The 22927-nt window shown below is 40.6% G+C and overlaps 1 protein-coding gene across 1 annotated transcript in view; it reads right to left on the bottom strand.

The window, feature by feature from the left end:
• Nmdar2 (NMDA receptor 2) overlaps positions 1-21395 on the bottom strand; it is a 78473-nt gene extending 57078 nt beyond the window's left edge. The window contains exon 1 of the mRNA XM_065485108.1: positions 20972-21395. Within this exon, the coding sequence (XP_065341180.1) occupies positions 20972-21356 (385 nt within the window). The 5' untranslated portion in view covers positions 21357-21395. The remainder of the gene's footprint in view (positions 1-20971) is intronic.
• Between the last annotated feature and the right edge of the window lie 1532 nt (positions 21396-22927).

The raw sequence follows: 22927 nt of genomic DNA, 5'->3' as shown, positions 1-22927 counted from the left end.
ACTGACTTGCAACGAGTCCATATTTCATGTGAGCTCGATCCTTGAGGGTGGATTCGATTGCAGCGCGCGCCAATGAATAATGCAAACATTGGCAGAGGCGTCGTAAAATTTCCGCAAAACTAGTTCAAATACACTTTTTTCATCAGAGTGCGAAATTCTTCGTTTCAATATTACATCATGGAGATGAAAGTCGTAAATCGCATATTTTTATTGACACGGTAAGGTAGTAAAAGATAATGGAGCAAAATTTATAATATGGATCTTTCTTGCGCAGCCTTGCGTGTTTAAATTTTAATATTCCGCGTGCAAATATGAAAAAATTTTGCGAAAGTTGCTTGAGATTAGTTTTATATACCAATAATCATTGTTTAAGATCATGATTTAGAAAATAATAGTGAAAACCACCGGGGGGCAGATTGGCGCGACGTGCAGGTATGGCGCTTTGAAACAGCAAATTTAATGAAAAAGTGGTAGAGAAGCGAGTTTTCAACAATATTATGATGTAATTTCATTACATGAATTAATTACGCCGATCAGACACTTGCACAAAAAGCAAAAGAGAGCTTGAAGCTCTCGACATTTCGACGCCCTCTTGGATCTGACTGGCGGGAACCAATTTCAACGCGCATCAGGCCACTGGTAGCATAAAAACGTTTTGCATAATAGATTATCTAGCACAGGCGCTATTTCTGTCTTCAAATGTAACAAATCTTTTACAATATTCCCATCATTGAGTCTGCATTTCCTTGCATTTGATTTATTTGATGTGAAATAACAACAACTATAAAATAACCGAAAATATTTATTACAAATAAATTCAACTGATTTCGTTCGATTCAATGAAATCCGTTAGTCTTGGGGGGGGGGGGGGAACGAACCAATCCGACAATTTCCAATATTGACAAGGCCGCTGAAAACCCTTAAGCAGACTAATTAAATCCCAAGGTAAAGGTAGGCATCGACTTGGGATTGGGAAAGGCGAGTGTGAGAGGCACAAGTACGGCCCTAAGCTAAAATCTAATTAGCAGGCAAAGTCGGATTACAACCGTAGTGCCAAGGCTCGTGAGGCTTTTTAATTGCTGTGCAAATAATGACATTATTAGGCACGCGCGGAGAGCGAACAATATAATTCGATTGCCTCGAGGGACGAATGAAGCACACGGCTCTGAATGTCTACATCCATACACAAGTGCGCATTGGAATTGCACGCGGCGCGGCAGTACAATAGTCGCTGAGCAAAATAAATATGGCAGGATAGAAAAGCACTCGGCGAGAGGCATTTTGCATCAAGTGCACCCTTAATGGCATGGAGGCCTGCTCTGCGACTAGTCTCCGCGTGCATCCATGTACACATATGTCTCTGATCGATATGACAAACATTTGTGCTTTCCTCCAACAGATGCGGTGAGGTGAACATTCCGCGAATCGCTTTCGAGGGGCACTGTTTCAGCACAGCTATGCAACCTGATCGGCATCAGATCAAACACGCAGCCGCCACCGCCAAAACGGCTTTGCCTTTCGCAGCTTTGTGACGCTCGCTAGTTGGCGCTTCACAGGGAATTTCAGCAGCACAGAGGAACGTCACCTACGTGGCCTAAATAATATATATTGCGTTCGAGGATGCTCCAAAAGTCGGTTTTAGCCAGGGTGGAGAGTCGACACGGTTTATCGGCAAGGAAGCTCACGTCCTCTCTACGCGTGGATGTCATTTTCTGATACGTTCATTGGTTATTTGGAGAAGAGACTGATATAATCAATATCCTTTGTCATTAAGAGTTAAATTTAACTTGCAAATGCTTGTAATTTTCAGCTCAGTGCGGCGAGAAATTGTCCTTGTCATTTACCGATTTTGCATTTAATTTGATTACGTTGTTCACCCCTTTCTTGCCAGTATTTTCTTTGGAATAATTTTTTGTGTATTGACTAAGTGAGAAAAAAGTGTGTTATTTATAAACTGTAGCTATTAGAATTAAATTCGAAATATTCAAGAATTCCTGGGTGAAGTTATATAGCATGGCAATTCAATAATATGCTATGGTGTTTTCTCAAAGACCGCAAAAATCGGCAAGATCGCAAGGAACTTTTTTTAGGATTTTTTTGTTTTTATATAATTCGAATTATTTTGTTGTTTTGAACACATACTCATTTCAATTTGATATTTTATTTTGCTCATTTAGAAAAATAAAGAGGATTCCAATACTATTCGTGAAATTCAATTCTAATGACTTTTTTTGAAGTAGCTAAAAAGTTTAAAAACAGAAATTCCGTAATGGCACTATTCTGCGCAGTTCGAAGATTTGAGAAAGAAACACACTTACAATAAATTTAAAACAAGACCTTACCTTATCTAAAAAATTGGCATATTCCATTGAAATGACTAATGCAATAGCTGAAACTATAGTAAAGGTAAAAAAACATTTTTAGATGTTTACGAAGATGAAGTTTGCTTTCCAATTTTCTGTGAAAAATTAATCAACTTCTATCCAGTCAAGTGTTTACTGCTCAAAGCTAATCCAAGTGGTGCAAACAATTGAGGAAAACGTGACATGTGCGAAACCACAAATAATACCTATTGCGCTCTGCCCCTAGTGCCACTGCCTGCGTCATTCCCGAACAGCAAGCACAAATACACACACGTCACAACAAACAGAAACGGAAAGCAAAAGATCAAGTTTCGCTGGCGGAAGGTTGGAGGTCTGCTTCGGATGCCGGTCAAACGGCCCTACACGCTCACTTTTATCCGCACGTGCAGCCAGTCCCGTATCTCAACTGTGCCAACGCCCGCTGTCGGAACGTTTGCCTGCAAACCGCACACATTTAGAGTGTATACCTACACTCGGCGGCCGGCAATTGCTGCTGATAATTGCTTCGTGTGCATCTGCGGGTCGTCCCGCTTCGATTCGCCTCATTTGCGGTTCAGTTTCAATTGCTGACCGCCGCGCCGTGATCTGATTTTAGGACGAGCGCCCAGTCCACTTGTGTCAGCAGCGTAAATCGATCAGAACCGGGGTCTTTTGTTCTAGCTGAGTTTGCACAGTTAATTGAGAAACCATCTGGCCTAGTTCACAAACAATGTGATAGATTATTAAATTACAGCATCTGTATAGCAAATTGAGTTATAATTGTTTCGAACGATTCAGAATCATCCCATCATATTAGCAGGTGCAATCTTTCAATGACTTTTGAAGAATATAAATTGCTTGTCTCGTGCGCTGTTAGAGCAATGAAATTTATTGCAATATATATGTTTCTTTTGTTTATCTGAAATGATAGGCGTCCGATACACGGAGAATCATTTAAAATTTTTAAACTAAACTTAAAATTATAATTTCCAAAAATTTGAGAAACCTTCAATGCAACATTGAAAAATGCACAAAAATTTATCATAGTTCATTGTATGCTGGTGGTATAAGATAAATCCGCAATCTTTAGTTAAGACTGAGAAAAGATTTCGCTGTTACTTCACAAATAATAGTCTATTATTTTTTTAATCTTCTTCAAATTTAACCATCATACCAACAACAAGAAGGAAACAAATCAAATAATGTCATCTTGGCTCAAAAATGTTTGCTCTAGTCAGGGATAGACAGTAAATCTCCTGATATGCACAAGTCAAGGAAGATGAGAGAAGAGAAGAGATGACGAACTCTTAGAATTTTCTAATTGTAAAAGGTTTTGCATGCTTACCAATTTATTATTCCAGAGAGATCTTTACGGTAAAACTGCCACTCTCTTCTTTCTTTTATATAAAAACTGAAAATTCTAAAAGCAACTTTCATAAGCGAGTGTGCTTGTTGTGATTCAATTTCATTTTGCAGTAGAGGCGTCGAATTTTTACTGCTCATTTTCACTTGCACCCACTCTGCAGGGTAGCGATAGAAACGTCTTCCAGCGGCCGAGTAAACGATCTTTCGTCACAATCATGCCTCATCAGTATTCATGAGAACGTAGGAAAAGAGAGGAAAAAACATTGCGAGTACTGATGGTAACAATATTTCACCGGCAATCGCTGCCCAGAAGCCTCAACTCCAATTTATGCAGCACTCACGTCCCCGGCGGCGCGCGGGTTGAATACCTCTGACTAGGTCACACTACACTCGAGCAATTCTGCCTTAATTCCGCAACCCGGCCCCACTGTGTAGCTTCAGGCATTTAATGAACGCGATTGTTTGTGCTAAATTCAAATGCCGCAGTGGACCTCGTTTTTATCGCCTCATTTACGACTCATTAGGCACGATTTCATTTTATTAAATCCACAAACTAAATTGTGTGCGACTTTATCGGTCTACAGAGGCACCTCTGATGAAGTGAAAAATGCATGATCAAAGCGTTTTCTGTTCGTTTTATCTTTTTAATGTTCCACGCTGTGAAAAAGCTGAAACAGCTCTTTTGCAAAAGCTTTATTATGCTGAAATGCAATATCTGGTGCAGAGGTTAGGCGTCACTTACGCGAAGGAAATATAATGCACCGTTCTTACTTTGTTTTTAAGGAGAGCCAAAAGGGTGCAGAAAGCCTGCTATCATATTTCAGGAGCGCTTTTTAGGGGAAATGAGGACGGACATAATTGCATTCAGTATTTCTACATTTTTTAAACCTTGCGAATAGATAGAGACGTGGCTAAACTACTATTTTAGCTATTGCCACAAACTTTAAATGTTACGAAGGGCACTTGAAATTCAAAGAAAAGTATTTCGATTTTCAATAGTTGAATCACCAAATTAAACGCATATATTTTTCTAGAAGTCTTGTCAGATTTTTAATGAAAGATAAATTGTTTGATATGTTAATAATTTCCGATACAATTTGCAAAACTGATTGGATACATTCATTTCCCTATGGACAAAATTTGATAACAGGCGTTAAGCGTTGACTAGAAGATAACAATGAATTATTTAGTGATAAATTATTTAAGCATAAATTATGATAAATAATTTAAGCATGTCCAAATTATTCTACAAATGTTTTAAAATTGACATTGCTGTTTGTATACTTTTATTTTTAATGAAGGGATCTTGTCATCGTAAAATAAATGACAATTCTGCGATCGCAATAAAACAACCAAAATTTATTAATAGAGAGAGACAGTATGTAAAATAATTAAATATGATCTCTTATTGTGATAATTTTAGGTTAGTTCAGAATGCATGATCCGTTTCATTTTTCAACCTTTATCCATACCGTTTCCATACTGTTCTCATTTTTAAAGTCAGATTAAAATGTTTTCAGATTTTTCTTTTTCAATTCTGATTTATAATTAACCGGAAATCATTTCTAGACTTGTCTTGTTTTATTTTGGCTTTTGATCATTTTTGATTAGAACGCTGATATGAAAGTTTGAAACAACTCATGTGTGTATGCTGCAGCAAAACCAATCCAAACCCCCAGCGCGCGCAGAAGCGTCAATGAAAGGCGAATTCTAATTAGTGTGGTCAGCGAGGGAAGATCAAAAGCGGTCACTCGTCTGGCACAAAAATAAGCAGAGTGTTTCACTGTAGTCTAGCCGGCAACAGCATTAGCATGCAGAGAGTGTTGGAGAGGCCGCTAAGGTGGAACTAATGATTTTAATTAAAAATGAGAGAGCAACAGGCCGCTCGGTGCCCGGAAAGACGGAGTCAGGGGAAAGAGTGAACAATGCATTTTTTGCACTCGCCAAAGGCGTATTACAATGTATCCGCGGAAAAAGCGTCAGAGCGAAAACAAAGCGCGGCTGCAGCAGTGCGCCTCGCGCACGCCTTTCTAATAACATAGCAAATGAAGCTGCTTTTCTCACTCGGCGAGAGGGCAACATGTGCGATGCCTCAAGGCGCGACCCATTTGCGAGATTGTTTCAACCAAGCGCTACGTGTCCCGCCAAGCACAAGTTCCAGGATTGGGGTTATCATAATTACCATATGCATATTCACATAGCATGTTAAATATACAAAACGAACCGTCTAGTGTTTTAAGTAGATTTAAGTAATAAATTTGGTACGTTTGTGACGTCGGTGCTGGAGGCAGGAAAATCGTAGCGTTATATATACATTTTAAAATTCAATTCAATTCAATTCGTTTTTATTTCTCCAAACAAGTCATATTATTTTACAAACATTTAAAGTCATGAAAATCACGAAAGGAGAAATAAGGCATTTGTAGTGCTAGCGAACAACCCGCTGAAACTCGTGAATAAAATAGTAGCAAAATTTACCACTACTTTAAACACTCGCCACACTACAGCCTATGCTACATTAAATCTACATCACATTTGACATCACATACAATTTACAAAAATTCTGTACAATCCAATTAATAGGGTTTGTTATGGTATGTTTTTAAGCTTTGAGTAACAAAAAGTCATTTCCAAAATGGTCATGTTAATAAAGAGAAAATTTATTTTTATTTTTGGTTGGATTCTATGGGAAGCACAAAGTTTGTTTGTTGAGAATTAGTATTATAGCTTTTCAACAGGCAAAATTTTCACCAGATGCCAGGATTTTTTAATTGGAAGGGCAAACTCCGCGCTCTGTTTGATATGATAAACTAAAAGCAAGCAAATTAGCAGGAAAAAAGGGAGGAAGCCACTGTGAATTCGCCTAATGAATTCAGAGAAAACAAAGCAAATTCGAGTAGACTGAGCGAGCGCAGCGGCTTCTTTTATTTTCCGTTCGAGTCACACGCATGCTCGCACTCAGAGGCAAAACAGCGAGGGCCAAACAAACTGTACAATAATTTACTATGCAAACTCGGCACGAACGAACCAACAAAAAGAGAAGAGCTCTCTCTCTCTCTCTCTCTCTCTCTCTCTCTCTCTCTGCTCACTTTCGAATGCAACCAGCAGCCTTCAGCAAAGAGAATAAGAACGAAAAACTCACGCGAACTTTCTCAATTTTGGCTTGGGCAAACTTTCGAGCATGAAAATCAATTTGGTCCAAGCATCAGTCTCTTGCTTCAATTCCCTGCCTTATAACCACTTAGGATAATTAACTCGGTTGGCACATAACTTCAGAAATGTGATGGCCAAACGAGCAGGAGATTTAACCATAGCGGGAAGGCCATCACTGCCTTCATGGAACGGAGACGTCGGAAAAGTTAGATTGAATAAATATTTAAGTAAGGAACAGGTTTCGAGTAGTGCTGATGCAAACATTACGCTCAAGTTGTTCACTCATTTTGTTAGTGATTTTGCAGTATTTTCCATAAGCTATATCCACCTTGAATTATTAAGATCAGATCCGATTAGGCACGTAAACTAATTGTGGTTTCATACTATTTGACGTGAGCCTTTTTATTGGTTAATATGGATAAACATTAAATATACTTTGAACTACCTTTTTCATTGAGTAAATTGGCTGAAAAATTCTCCAACTAAAATTGTTGATACACGTGTTTAAGTGGTCCATACAGAAAAACAAAAATAGCCCAACAAAGCCCTACACGCACCATCTCACGACAGGAGCTGGAGGAGGAAGTTTGGCAAGAGCTGGGGAGGAAGCATTTTGAGGGCTCCTTTCACAATAATTGCCTTTTATCTGTCGCCGTTCCGAGAATTGAGTCCTCTCACTCACTGAGAGACGAGGAAAATGAAAAGGATCCGCCTGCATAAAAATCAAGAGCCGCGAAAGTGCTCGGAAAATATAGAGAGAGAGATATATATGACCAGGCGAGAAGAGGAGCAGGACTGCAGTCTGTGTTTAATTTTCGAGCACTTTCCACCCTCGTCTTGTGTGTCCTTTTCAACAATGCCACTCGTTCCACTCCATTTTCCTTCTTAATGCTTCCTTTTTAAGTCCGACCATTTCGTGCTCTCGGAACTCTTCTCGTTTAAATAATGCACACCGCAGCGCTCTAACTTTTTCGCAGGTCCACTCGTCTCCAACCACGTGCGAACCTCTCCAATTGAGCACTTTTCCTCCAACATTTTTTTGCCATTTGAGAGCTCAAATACTTAAAATACAGCAGTTTATGAATGTTTGCCTGTGCGTGCGATGAATACACGCTGTCTTTCATTTTAAGTTGGCGCCACGCTTTATTATTAGCCTTTTAATAAGGGAGTCAACGTTAATGAGAAAGCATACGCATTACACTTTCCTGCAGCTCTCGACGCGGAATAGGCGAGCTATTCTCTTGCAGTGTAAGTAATAACGACGCGCTCAGCACAACAAAACTCGGTGTGTGTTTGTTTTCATTTGTTTCGTAATGTTTCCTCCGCATTACACGCGATTTTTCATTTCCCATTTGCATGCAAACTCGGTAGTCTGGAGCTGCCAGGAGTGCGACAATGGAATACGGAAACGAGGAGCAAATGCAGCATTAAATAGAGCAGAGGATAATTAAAATCTCTTCCAGTTTTATCTCATTAATGCGTGAACTCTTCTCAAAATGTTTTACGAAAATCACTGGAATGAAAAATGTGTTTCATTATGAATGAAATTTACAATTTCATTTCAAGGCATCAGAATCTTGGAAGAGAAATATACATTCAGAGTGATATAATGCTACCCATCGACGAATCAGCAAAACCTCCTCGGTGCAGGCCCAACTCGTGTAAACAGCTCTTCAAAAAGTGCCTCGCAGGAGTGACAGACTGTGATTCGATGGCACGAATCACAGCGCGTGCACCGAGGCGACGACCCGCTTGGCTGCAGCAGCCGCCGGCCCGCAATGAGCTCGGCAAAAAAGTGTTTGACTTTCGCGTTGGGAAAATGTGGAACGATGTGCCACCCGCTCTGCAAGACTGTTCGGCGGCACAGTTTCCCTCCCGCTGCAAGGCGTACGTGACAGCAATATTTTGAAGTTAGATTTTTGTGATAACTTTGTTTTTGTCCTAGTCTGGACTCACTTCGGCTTTTCCTCAGGCAAAAAGTCTTAGCAAATTTATTCACCCGCAGTTTCACCTTTTTTTACACGATTTGATTATTTACCATTGATACATTGATAATTTGACTGGGATTTGAGAACAAACATGATTTTTTTTAAATAATTACAACGAAAACGAGCAACAATAATTAGGGCTCTACTTTTGCGGGAAAGGATAAAATGAAGTTGATAAGCAATGAGGATGAAGCCCATTTTTGTCCCAAAAAAGATTCAACCTCGGGTTTGGACATCTTAACTTCAATCAATAATTGTACTCTTGAGAGCAAATTTCACTCGAGGTTTGGTTTATTTCGTCTTGTGGAGCCGACTGTGGCATAATCATGAAATAGAGTGGACCGGATTCACCGATATTGGTCTAGTTTGATTAAAAATAACTCTGAAACCTGAGTCTTGTTATTCATTTACCTCTCAAGAATAATTATACCCTCGCTTTTCTGAATGTTAAAAATACCTTGAAATCTTTCTTAGTTATTTAACATTCCAAACTTTAGATTAGTCTATAAAGTATTAAGGTATGAGATTCACTTGATGAAATCATTTCGTTCTGCGTTGAAAATATAGCTTTATTAAAATTTCGTGATTGATTTATTTTTTATTTTTTTCTGAATAAGCTGTTACAGTTTAAAAATTTATTTCCATGCCCGGATTAAAGCTAGTTAGGTACAATTTATAAGTATCAGTCCTTCTCACAGACAACTTTGTGAAGGAATAGCAAATTGAGCATCAGGCCGGGTGCCGCTCGCAGATAACAGCGAAACAATTGCGTTTAGGCTGCAGGCGCCAGGAAGGATGATTAATTATGGGCGCAAACATCTGTAATTAATCCCTGGCGGTGGAGGGATCATTTTTCAGCGGCACCTGAATGGGCAAATTGCTGGAAACAAAGCGGTCATTATGTTTGGCTGCTGCCGAGCAGAGCACCACGCAACGCGAATCTCTCGTTGCAGCGCCGCTGGGAAAATATGCGCCTTGGCGGCCGCCCAAGCGCGCTTTTTGCCCCACATTTACGGCTCGGAGATGATGATGTTTTGCGGCCCCTTCTGGATTCTGCAAGGAGAGAAGACGACTCCATTTTCTACGCAATTGGGATTTTGGCTGGAAAAGTTTACTCATACGACGCCGCAGGGATGAAAGAGATATGCCAAAGTTTTATTGGTATTTTTTTTATTTACCACCGTGCGAAACAAGGCAAGTTACAATGGTCCCCAGACGCATCTGATTAATTTACATTGGAGCCACATTTTACGTTGCAGATATTATCGGAAAACGGAGGTATGAAGATCGGAATTCTCCACGCGGAGAGGAAATTACGGAGGTAATAAGGGCGATAGAACGATTTGTGACGACATATTCCTCTCACCACCACGATTGAAAGGGAAACATTTGGTTTCAGATTAATTAATCTGATTCAACTTACTGATCAATTCTAACATAATTTCATATATTACGTTGTTCATATAGTTCGAGCAATTAGCCCGATTGACTCTACAAGTTTTCTGTATATAGATACATAATTCTTCATTTAAAACGTCCATGCCGTCCTTATAAATAGCAGTCGAATTTCCTTAAAATGCATAGCAAAATTCGAAACTTGTATTTTGTTCTAATGCAGTGGGGAAAGGCTGAATTTAAGTTCATCATACTTGAAGGAAAATATATTTTTCACGACCTAGCTAATTTTTTCAATCCGTGTGTAAAAGAAAACTTCTTACAATATGCTTTATGGATATATGGGCATTTTAAGATCCATAATTTATACGAAGAAAAATAAAGGGCATAGAGTACCCACGAATTGTCCAATTGGTTTAAAGGTTTGAGTTAATCTCAGTGAGAGGTCAACCCAACATTTTTCTAGTGAGTATTATCTCGAAAAATCGCTAGATATGTGTGCCAAATTGAATTAAGAACAGTCAAACATTAAAAAAACGAGACCCGCTGGAGGTTGGACAGTAGCACAAATCTGTGCGACCAGTTATCGTCAGTGCACATCTAGCCGGCCAAAGCAACAGCTCTGCTGGACGATAATCAAATTGCTGCTCTTCTAGATTGCCTGCTAGATTGGATTCCAGTGGCGGCGGCGTGGCCAAAGACAGCAGAAAGCTCCCCGGGCGCCTCGTCGGCGATGGATCTCTACGCGATATGAGGACCCATCTGCGTTCGTCGTTGCCATTAGGCGATTACTTCTGCAGCAACCGCGAGATATCATCTATGTAGTGCGACTACTGGCCTTTCCTCCGCCCCTTGTTTTTCGGCACAAGCAAACTATTTGCAATGAATTACATCCGGTCCTTTTAGAACCGAATTCTGGCTGTAGATAAAAGTCAATTTGCAACTTAATCAGCGAGTCGGAACGCTCGCATCTGGAATGAGGGTCCTCTCATTATCTGGATTGGCGTGGATATCCGGCTCAGCAGGCTGTTTGCTCACAAAGTGAGCTGCTGGCGTGAATTTTCTTTCAGAAGAATTAACTTTGATGGCACTTCTGGGTGCAAGGACCCGAGCATTAATCGCCGTTTACACACTATAGATACGGAATTCGTCTTACAAACGATGTCCACCCTTTTCTTCACGAATAAATGCCCTTGATGCGACTGATCAAGTTTAAATTCACGTACGAAAATTACTTTCCAGCTCCATACTGGGTCGTCAAATGAAGAGGAAGTGTCGGGATCTTTTTTGTTTGAAATAAAGATAATTACTTTCCAACTAATTTTCCACTCTGTGACTCGCAGCGCTCTCTCTCTCTCTCTCGCCTTGTAAAACAGGAGTTGTTAATTAAAGTAAGGAGCGTGCACAAAGCGATGGATTAGATGTCTTCTTGCTCCTCTCGGTGCAGTCTCAACTTAACTAAAGATGACTTGACAAGAATAGTAAAAGCGGGATGTCATAGGCTACAAAAGTTAAAGCATAAACAGAACGAGAGTTCGTTATTTGTATATGCTATGCTTGATAGCAACGGAACAACTCTAAGTTCCTAGAGATGTTTCTTCGATTTTAATTAAGCAAAGCAAAACATATATCAACAGCAATCAATTTCATTTCTGCAAAGACTACTTAGCTTGTTAGCATTGCGTGGTTTTCATTTTCTGGCAGATCAAAGAAAGTTTTAATAAAATCATTACGCCACAATTGGGACACAAACCGTACTGATTTATTCACACGGCTTTTGCCAAATGTAGGCAGACTTATTTTTCTTTCTGTGCGATCTAATTTCTACACATGCTAATAATTTAAGCAATGATTTTCAGCACTCACTCCACACACAAAATTTACAAATTTAATATAAGTAGAAAGGTCAATTTTAGGCCGCATATTAATTCCAAATTTATCCTGTTATGCATCAATTTGTTATCTATTTTATTAAGAGACAAAATTCGAGCAACAGATCGGATTAAAGGTCGAGGAGTGATTGCTGAAACAGGAAACTAGAGCCATGGCCACATGAGACAGCAGGCGTACCATGGCACCAGTGGTTGCAAACAAGAGAAGAGAAAGCGATCCCAAAAAGTTTGACACCAACTTGACGTCTGAGCAACTCTGTTGAACTTTGTAGAAATTAGCATCAACCTGGTTTAGCAAGTCTCGGCTCCGACTTCAAGGTGAACAGTTTTGTTCTTGGCGGAATAAGACGTGACATTCGATCGAGGCTTTTAACACCGTTTAGCTGGTGGAAATTTGAATTTTGCTTGCCGCTATTCAGGCAGCGAGTCAAGCCAAGCTCAAAACATGCTTTCAGTGCAGTATTTACTCGACTTTTCGTTTAGAAAATATTATCCAAGAATATTAACCAGAGCATAAAGCAGGCTGCTTCAAGGTGGGATTAAATTCGGTCTAATTTAATCCTTACATAGCCACTGCGGCAGTCCCAATTTACGTTCGTTTTGGGCATTAACTCCATTACGCCCCCACTCCACCGACGTCGAGCCAGCTCTCTCCGCAGCTACGTACGGTTTTTTTCAATTAAGCTTCCGCGAATTTAGCAGCGCGGCCTGATTTTAGAAGGGGTGGCTTCCAAACGTCACGTAGGTGAGCAGCGGAAAATCACGTACGGCCCCATATTAGCCGGCCAACGACCCAACGGTTGATTTTTCCCTTGCTGCAACAAATTCAGTCTTCTGGAAAGTTGCACCAGCAGCAAAGTGCTGTAAAATATTCTCCCATCGCAGCCGGTGGCAGCTGGCCAAGTAATATCAAAAGAAAAGAGAAGCTTGTGTCCGATCATATGGACGGTGCAATGCACAAATGGATGCAATTCGTTTTCAATTTCTCAGCGCGCGCGCGCTTAAAGAGACTGCATTGCTTATATTAGAACGGACCTCGGGGTATTCTTAAATGTCCCCCTTTCTTTTACCGTCAGACGCTTGCCTGGCAATTGAGTTTGCATCTGTTGGAAAAAAACGAGAATGAGACGGCGAGAAAGAAGTAAATTAGTTTTAAGAAGCTTAAAGTTTGTTCTGAAGCCAAAGGGACGTAAAAAAGTTATCTCGCAGCAGTTTCGCTCAGCAGACGGCTGCTGGGAACAGGAGCAGAATTTAGAGTTAAGCAGCTGCAGTTTGTTCCGATTATTCTGTTTGAGCTGTCAATCGCAAACTCCATCCTCTGGTTAATATCGGCAGCAAGTTTGAATATCAAATGAGCAGTGCTCTACGGACGGGATTCACTTCAAATTCTTTTGTGTGTAACCTGCAAATAATTCTGAATCAGCGATCGTTGAAAAAGTCTGACTTAACTCATTGCTGAGGACCAATCGAAAATAGAAAATGAGTGACAAAATCTTGTCACCCTCCCTGTGATTTAACCCACTCCTACAAAAATTCATAAGCTCAATATGCCATCCTTTGTAATGAAAAGCTATTTCAAAGAGCGATATTTTGCTTTTTATTTACTCTTTAGGTCATTTTCTGGACAAAAAATAACTTCTTCGCAGCGTATATTTATTAAAGTTTATGGCATATTTCCTGTGGCAGATATGCATGAAGATGAGAAGTTTGAGAAGAGGTTAACAACCAATTTCGCTGGAAAGATTTAGGGAAGGCAGATAAATTTTAAATACAAATTCCCTTGCGCTCTTCTTTGAACAATAAAGATAACACATTCAACTCGAGCAACTTTTATCAACAAGTCAAAAAGTTGGACGGACGGTTCCGCGGGCGACGTTAATTACAGATTTGAGTTCATAAAAACCTCATGTCTTTTATACACGGGCTTCTGCAGTTAAATAAATCCAGTCACAACTTTTGGGTCGGCGTGAAAACGAACACAAAATTTAAGTGCCAGCCAAATTTCCAGCGCAACAGCTTCATGCGCACGTTTCATGGCGAAACTTGGCGACAATTGGCCTGGAAATTGACTCAGCTGCTGCGAAAGAGTTGTACACTGCCGGAGAGCGGAGTTAGACCCCTTTATAGCTGCGAGTTTGCATCCGCATCGCCATTTATCTTGATACAGGCAGCCAAGGAAATTAAATCGGCCACTATTCAGGCAGCTGGAGTAAGTGTAATAACTGTCACGGCGTGAAACGTTCGCCGACGAGAATAGTGACGTGGCCCAAATAAAAACGAATGCATCACCATTTTTCTGGGGCATACGCAAACGTAGAGCCACGCTTGAATAATGGCACCGATTTAGCCGTCTGGAAAAGTGGTGCAGGATTTCTCGTGGAGAGGAATCGGTCAACTTCATACACTCGAAGCAATATGCGCGCTCGGTGGGTGACGAGAGAAGCGTTTTTGCTAAAATATCGGACCGTACGTCGTGGGTTCTTTTTTTGAGGCTGCATAGAAGGGGAAAAGGAATGCTGCTCTCGGGCTGGGCAGTAAAATAAACATACAGCACATAAAATTCCGAGCAGTGTCCTATAAAGGCGAACGACTCATAAAGCGATTCGGCGGCGCAAGAGCGTCGTGGAAAAATGCGCTCTCGGAGCCGGAATGAAGATTTTTTGCCAATTACCTGCAGTTGCAAGAAAACTCCGTCTAATGAGTACGACATGAAAAATAGCGTAATTTCTGCAACTTCCAGCCAAGAACCATTATTTGCCTTCTGCTTTAAATGAAAATGATGACTCTTGGAGAAAATATGCGCGAGGAAAGAAAAGTTTTACTGAAGAAGTGTGGATTTATGAGAGACACGCCCGCTTGGACGGCTTTCGAGAGAGAAATGAATATCCAGGCCTGTTTAGGGTAGCCAGAAGATTGGATAAAATGGTTAAACCTTTTTAAAAGTGAAACAGATACAATCGTTTTTTAGATTAACCATTATTGAACATTTTCATTCAATATTGCTCCTCATTGCTAATCAATATCTAACATCAAAGAGTGGAATGAGTATCAATTTTCGCTTTTAAATTCCCAACATTTGAGCCATAGTGATTAATTTTCCCTCAAGACTAAATGTTTGCTCAGGAGACTGCAGTGAAAGTGTATAGCATGTCAAAAAGCATAATTTCCAAAAGCAAGAGCGGCATAAAAATTAATTGTGTGTTACAAAGATCAACTGCACGATTTACATCCACTTTGCAACTCACAGAAGAAATTATATTAGCCTGCTCTGTCAAAAGTTTGAATGTTCTGCATGCGGGATTCAACTTTTACTCACCCACCGGCCGAAAGTTGCCTTTTATAGATAAGTCCATTGTCGTCGCAATTTTTGGATCAGGCAACCATGACGAGCGCTCAAACTTGCTCGCTCTCGGGTATTACATGAGTGCTGAAAAGTTGGCACAAAAGAAGAAAGTTGTGTGTTGCATAGTGAATGCGCGCACATATTCTGGGCAGCAAAATTAATCACTCTCTGCTGAAAAGAGAGTGTGTAACGAGATCAAAGTCCTGTGCCAGCCAGTAAGTTTGCTCACACACGCAAAACCCGACCGGCACGGATTTTTTTGATCATTTAAATGGAATTCCTGGGGACGTGATAAATCCAATCTAAAAACATTTAAAACTTCTAAACGACTGCAGGTTTGAATGATACCTTAAGAGGAGCTTTGAATTAGTTAGGGAAAAAACACTGGAAAAAGATTTTGAAATATAAGAGTCTCATTTGCTGGCGTCACGCTGACAGAACTCAATCTTTTTCACACCCCTGGTACTCTCATTTTGTGGTGTGTAACTGTTGGACTGCGATTTTCCGCTCTAATTAGGAAGAGAGCACCGGTTTTCCCGTCGCTGGGCACGCGTATGGGATTGAAACGTCACTTTTTGTATTTGCCAAAATGAAAAGGGATCGTCCGGCAGAATGATTGGCACGTTTGCGCTCGCAGAAGGAAAAGTCAGATTCTGGAAAACGGAATGCCGACTCTGTTTTTCCTTCGCTCGCCACACTTAATCCATAAATCTCCCGGTCGACTTTTTGTCTGCCGGCCGGTGCTTCAAGTGCGAGAGAGCCGGTTCCTCGCTCAATCCAGCACACCGACTTATCTGCAGGCTCATAATGCCGAGAGGCCAACCGCGCGCGCTGACTTTCTTTATTTTGCCGTTTATCTCCTTTGCGATTTATCGCTCACGTTTTTTCCCTCTCGCCGCGCACTCGTTGGCAAATCCCTCGCATCTGATATAACCCGTCTGAATAGAAATTTTCATCCGTTTTGATGGCTACGGCTGGCTGCATAAATGAAAAGCAGCGCTACTCTCGCGCATCTCAATTAACATGCGGAAAAATCGTTCTCTGGTTTTCCTCTCGGCTTAGTCTAGAGTTGACGATCGAGTTGGAAATTAATGATGTTTTTAAATAAAAGAGATAATACGTCGATGTCGACACAATCGTCCTTAATAAAATTCGTATAAATCATGTCTATTGTCAACATTCACTCTGTTCTCTCGATCCTCTAGTTCAAATAACTTTCATAAAGCACTAGATGAGCGGTGATCAATCTTCATAACATTCTGTAGTATATTGCTTTGCAAAGGAGGAAATTCCGCGCGAGAGAAACGCGATGTGCATCGAACAAAAAACTGGAGCGGAACGCCTGCTTGAACGTGGTTATGCAATGCGCTCGGCTCGGAATCTTCTGCTGTCAAGTCAGAAGAACGGATTCCAAGTGGCCCAAGACCAGACAATTTCATAGAGTGCTGAAGAGGGGAAAATGATTTTCTTCACAAATAAAATTATTCCGTTTTCAATGCAATGCTTTTATTATTACATATCTAGAATATTTTTTTATTCGACGGCTTTATTTGATGGTTAAATATTTTACTGGTTTATTAATACAGAAGTAATCAAAAATAAACTTTTAATTCTTTATTGAATTTCTTCCTAGGGGTTTACATCTTTTGAAAAGTTTAGGATCTGAGCTAGAGCGTTGTTTTTATGTTAAATTTGCTTCAAATCTCCAAAAATCCAGGAGAACCCTACAACAAATCATGCTTTTTATAACAGAATACAATTTCAACTGATCATAGTTATTATGGGGAAGTAGAGAGCATTCGATGCATATTTTTTTATCTTTTTTCAAGGAGTAAACATGGAAACTGATATGAAGTTGAATCTCCACAAACAAATACTAATATATATATATATATATATATATATATATCCGATCAACGTTTCTTGTCTATATGGCATGTTTTGATGGGAAGAAACGCATAGTTTTCCCTCTACCAGCTTTTCCAATTATATTTTCCGAGAGGCCTCGTGATCACATTTTACAATAAGAGAAATTCGAATTCTCTCTACCAGTTGAACACATAGTTTTGATTTGGCGTTGCCACCAAATGAGCAACGTGGTGATGATTAATTTTTAATTTCCCAACGGATTTCGGGAATGATTAATGAGACTCAAGCTGCTAGCTCTGAAGGTGGCAATCTCCATTCAGACGCAATTAGCATTCACAAGGAGGCGGCGCTGATTATTCCAAAATCATCTCAACAAAATTGGAGCGCTCGGTGATTGCTATCTAATTTCATTCCGCTCGCGAACAAGGAGAGAGTAGACTCGATCAGAATAAGAAATGGAGGTTTAATAGGGTTAAAACTCGTACATCTTTACAAATGCAGAGCTGCTCCGAAGTAAAAAGTAAAAAAAGTAGATTGTCGAAATGTTTCCGATAATTTTTTCCTCAGGCATCATTGTCTTATAAATGAGTGTTTCCGTAATCAAGCGAAAAAGCTCGAATCAATCCCTTTGTCTTTAGTTAATGTCAGCATTTACACAAAATTAGCATTGTCAACACCTTTGTCCTACATTTCTGTTGCACACGTCTATTCCACTCGCTGAACAAACTTAATTACGCACACCCGACCTAACGATTAGCCTTCAGAATAACTCTGCATGCAGAATTTCCAAGCGAAGCCGCAGGACGACCGCTTTTGAATATGAATTAACAAGAATTTTATCCTCCATTTTTATCTGCAAAGCTTTTTAACCAGACTCCCCTCTCGAGAAGCCTTAATTTCAAAAGTTGCGGTGGCAGCTGCTCGACATGTACATTCTTCTTTTATTAATTATACGGCCTAAAACATGAGCTGGAGGAAAAGTTTAGCCAGATTACACGCAAAAAAATGGCCGATAGCCTTGCTAAATTTGCGATCATCAATTTTTATGTCACTCGGCTTGTAGGGCGAAAAATATATATGTTGGATCATGTTTTCTGCTAAGGGTGCAAAAAGTTCACACGCGCGCGCGGCCTTGCTAAAACTGCGCATCAATATTTATGAGACGACCCGCACTTAGCGTGAAAATGCCGTTCTCGAGACAATTCATGAACATAAAAAGCAGAGAATCGAATGTATTTTTGGCCTGGGAAATGTTTGAGCAATTCTCGGCGCGGCGGATATGAGTATGTGACGCAAATCCGGCTTTGCATTTCAAATGAACCCAGTAGGCAAAAATAGCAATATATACATGCACGAAAAGGGAAAGTAAGCCTCGGGGTTTATTTTCCTTAAATAAACAAATATATGAGTTAACGTGTACTTTGCTTGCGCGAGTGTTGTATTGCAGCTTGGAAGAACGTTTGACAATAAGAAGATGAGGAGCGACACTTAAAAAAGCATTCGACAGCAAAATATTTTCTTTACGGTAATGGCTCAGATTCATTATTTTTTCATCTGAGGTTGAATATGCTCAACTGCTTGATTCAAATGCTAGAGGGTGGCAATAAAAAGAGGTTATTTAGAAAGAGAATATTCATCTGAGCGATATTTTATTGCGAATTCTTCCTTTATCTTCGCCCACTTTTTTGGAAACCCATTATATATTTGAATTATTATATTCATTACCGTTTCCTTATTTATGTGTCCAAAAATAAAATGTATTCGACATAAAATAAATCATATTAAATTGTCACTCTATATGGACACAATATTACAGGGATTTTTACATTTTTTTAAAGCACTGTACAATGATTTTTTATGATGCGAATTATGAATACGAGACAGCTTCATAAATGGAGTAATAACGCAGAGAAACGATCAAATTTATGGTTTCCACTCTGTTTTTGTTCTCCTGCCCAAGGAGTTAATAGAATTTCTTGCAAACAGCCGGGACACAGCGAATTTTGCTGTCCGTGAAAAAAACACGCACACACACACACACACACACACACACACACACACACACACACACACACACACACACAAACAACACCCTCAAACTCCCTTGGCGATCATAGAAGCTGATAGAGGAAAATAACAGAGGCACGACGTCTAAATTTCGGTCCAAATCTTGCCAAAGACGCGCTGTATCTATTTCCAGAAGGTCCAGGCAAGCAATAATTTTCTCAAAGAGCCACTTTCCTTGTATGACGCAATTTCCCCCGTTTTTTGGCCGATATGAGGAAACGCGGTCTTGATGGTTGAGACAATAAAAACGCCGCTCGTTTGTGAAAGCTTGAGAACGAGTTTTTGATTCTTGCGGTGCAGTTCTTTCTCCTGAGTCTGCTCGCCTCTTCGTGGAAATTGCGGAGTGGATTCATTAGCGCCGCGCTAATTTTTCCGTCGCACGCACGGAATTTACTTTTGTGCTCTTTTAAAAATGCTTTTCATTGAAACTGTGGTGGCTTTGTTAACGAATTCACAAAGTGGTATTTTATGTTTCACAGGGAAAGGTAGACAAACATTTTAGAAATGTGTTTGCACACAATTTCACGGCAAAATGAACGCACTCTACCTTTGAACTCCCCCATGACTTCTCTTCAGTTTAAAAAGTTTCAAAAATAGCATATCTGCAATTATAGCGTTGAAAGGGCAAAAGAGTAAAAAGGAATATAAATGAGGGAGAAAAATAATCATATTTTTATTCACTTTATGGTATTAATGGAGCTTTCGATTAACCGCTGTAATACGCTTTGTGATATGTTTTAGCAAAAAGGACGGATAGGAAAAATAACGAGGGAGGCTATTTTTGTTTGACTGCAGTTTGGTGGGAAATAGCTGCTTCAAATTATCCGATCAACTGAAAGACGGCCAGATGGAGTGTAATTATTCTTTCCTAAAGTATCAGCGTGCCCAATAAATAAAAATCTCAAAGAAAACCGATGACTGGGTTAGTTATTAAAATGCTTATATTAAAAAAACACATTTAGATTCTCATAAGTTTTATTTACCTGGAATTTTAAGTATTTTAAAGGATTTAATTATAGAATGAGAATCAAGTGAAAATTGTCGTGCCCTTGATGCTAACATTCTATTATTTTCGTAAATTGTGCAACAAAGTAAGCCATTAAATCTTAGTCTTTTGGTCAGTCTACGTAGCACTGATGATTGTAAATTAAACTTGTGTTACTATAATTAGCTGTTAAGGCAATCAAGAGAGCTTAAATTTCTCTCTGGGCAGCATGTTTTAATTAATTAATTTATTTATATTTTATTCTCTATACCTCATATTGTTATTCATTATTATAGTTTAAAGGTGGCGGTGAATCCTTGGCATTAATGATTTAATAAAATGTTAAAAAAAAAACTTGCGGCAGATATTAAGCTAGCCAAAGTGTGTGATTATTCAGTTTTTTTATGTTTCAAAAACGCGCTGCGTGAAAACCATCAAAATTAGCAGATGATGTGAAGACGCCAGCGGCACAAAACGCAGAGTGTGAGACAGCCTGCGAACCGCTAAAAAGTTGTCCCGCCGCGAGAGCAGCCGACAACACGGAAAGAGCATTATTATGAGTTGCGTCCTACCTGTAGGACTGGGCGTCATTCCCAGCATGTCCTGCTTGATGTTGTCAAAGCTGAACTGGTACTTGTTGACAAACTCGAACTTGGGCCCGCGCGACCTCTGCAGCACGCTCAGCGCCGACTTGATGGCCTTTGAGTACTCGCGCTGGCCGAAGGCCGTGTGGGGCACCAGCAGGCCCACGTAGAGCTGCTCGCGCGTGGGGGCCACGGGGGCCGGGGGCGGCCTGGGCGGGGACGGCGGCCGCGGCGTCGTGTTGCGGTCCGACTGGCCGACGCGGAGGCCGCCCTCGCGGCGCTGGGCACCGACCAGGGGGCCCCGCGGGGCCCACGGACCCCACGGGCCCGCTGTGAGCATCAGCAGCAGCAGCAGCGAATGCGAGCAGAGCATGGCCGCCTCCGAGCGAGGGGCCTCCGACTGCGGCTGCCGAGCGACTGCAACTCCCGGTCGGCGGCGGCGGGAGGAGCTTCTTCGCCTCGCAGGGTGGGCGCCCCCCACGTGACCAGCTCCACCCTCGGTCAGGGTGTCTGCCGAGGCCGGCGCCGTGTGTGCATGCACTTTTGCTTTTGCTCCGAGGCTCGCTCACAGCCGCCAGCCAGCATGCCCCGTTTCCGCACACACACACGTCTTGTGCCCGCGCGCGCTTTTGACACGCCGGACCCCAGTCTGCCTCGCTCGCACCAACACAAAAACGGTCTTCTGCTTCATTTGCCGCTTCGCAGACTCCCTTCAGCAAAATACTTCCTCAGAGTTTTTCGCCATCAAAGTCACAACAAAGACGGTGAAAGGAGGCTCCGCGTGATTAATCTTCCTCTTGAAGCTATTTTTAATTACATTTTTTAAATCTCGCAAAGCAAAAGTCGCAAATAGTTTTTTATTAACAGAAAATCGCAAACCCAGTATTATTCCTAATACAGCTTAAAATTTTTAGTGTTTTGTTTTTGCTTCGTCGTGGAAGATAATTATTTTACAAAAAAATATTGTCTAGCATAATATTTTTTTTGAAATAATAATTGGACCCAGCCAATAGCGGGAATGTCGATTCCTGATAGCTATAATTTCCTTAGGCTTCAAGCGGTTGTCCATTGAAGAATCAATGATCAAACTTTACCATTTGCAATGATCGAAAAGGCTACAACAAAGGTTTAATGTTTTGTCAATTTTCTCGAAAATGTGCAATGCTATGTTCATAGTAAGGAGAGTTCATAGGACAGTATATTCATCAATCGCGTTGGTGTATGCCTCTTGACAGAAATTATGAGTCCGCCAACTTTGGTGTTATTTTTAATTTTGTCCGCAACTTTGCAACGCAATCCTTAAGGGATATTCTTCATCAAATAGAAATAGGGATTCTACATTCTACAGCATTGATCCTATTTTAGGACCCTTTTTAGTTATCAAGTAAAAACCAAACATGCGATAAAGGATTTGCTCATTGCACCGATGATATTCCAATTAGCCATCCAGGTTAAGCACGGCCTAATCCCTCCTCAAAGTGCGAGCCACTTCACACAGGAGAGAAATTGCAAATTGGACTTGATGCTGCCCTTTATGTGCAAGACCTCTATATTCAGTTGAACCGTTTTGCTGCGAACTGTCATGCATAATATGAACGCAAGCTTGACGGTCTCCTTTTTGTTGGTATCTCGCACACGTTCCTATATAAGAGAAACCGCACAATCCATCACACTCTATGTGCTTTTTAGCTTTGAGCAAAAACGCCGACTCGAGTACGTATGAAGAAGGCGACCGCCAAAATCAAATTTTTGATAAGCTCCGAAAGAGAGGTAAAATAAACCCGCCGAAATGAATGCAAAAAAGGGGGAACCACGAGACGGCGTTGAATTTGCTTTCATCTCAAATGTACGAGGCAGAAGTCATACAAAAGGTGATGGAATTCGCAATTTGTTCGCCTCCTTGGAGAGTAGAAAAAGCGGATCGCGCGATGAATGCAGGAAAGC

The sequence above is a fragment of the Cloeon dipterum genome, chromosome 3, assembly GCF_949628265.1.
Source record: "Cloeon dipterum chromosome 3, ieCloDipt1.1, whole genome shotgun sequence".
Lineage (NCBI taxonomy): Eukaryota > Metazoa > Arthropoda > Insecta > Ephemeroptera > Baetidae > Cloeon > Cloeon dipterum.
This window is presented reverse-complemented; position numbering and strand designations above follow the sequence as displayed.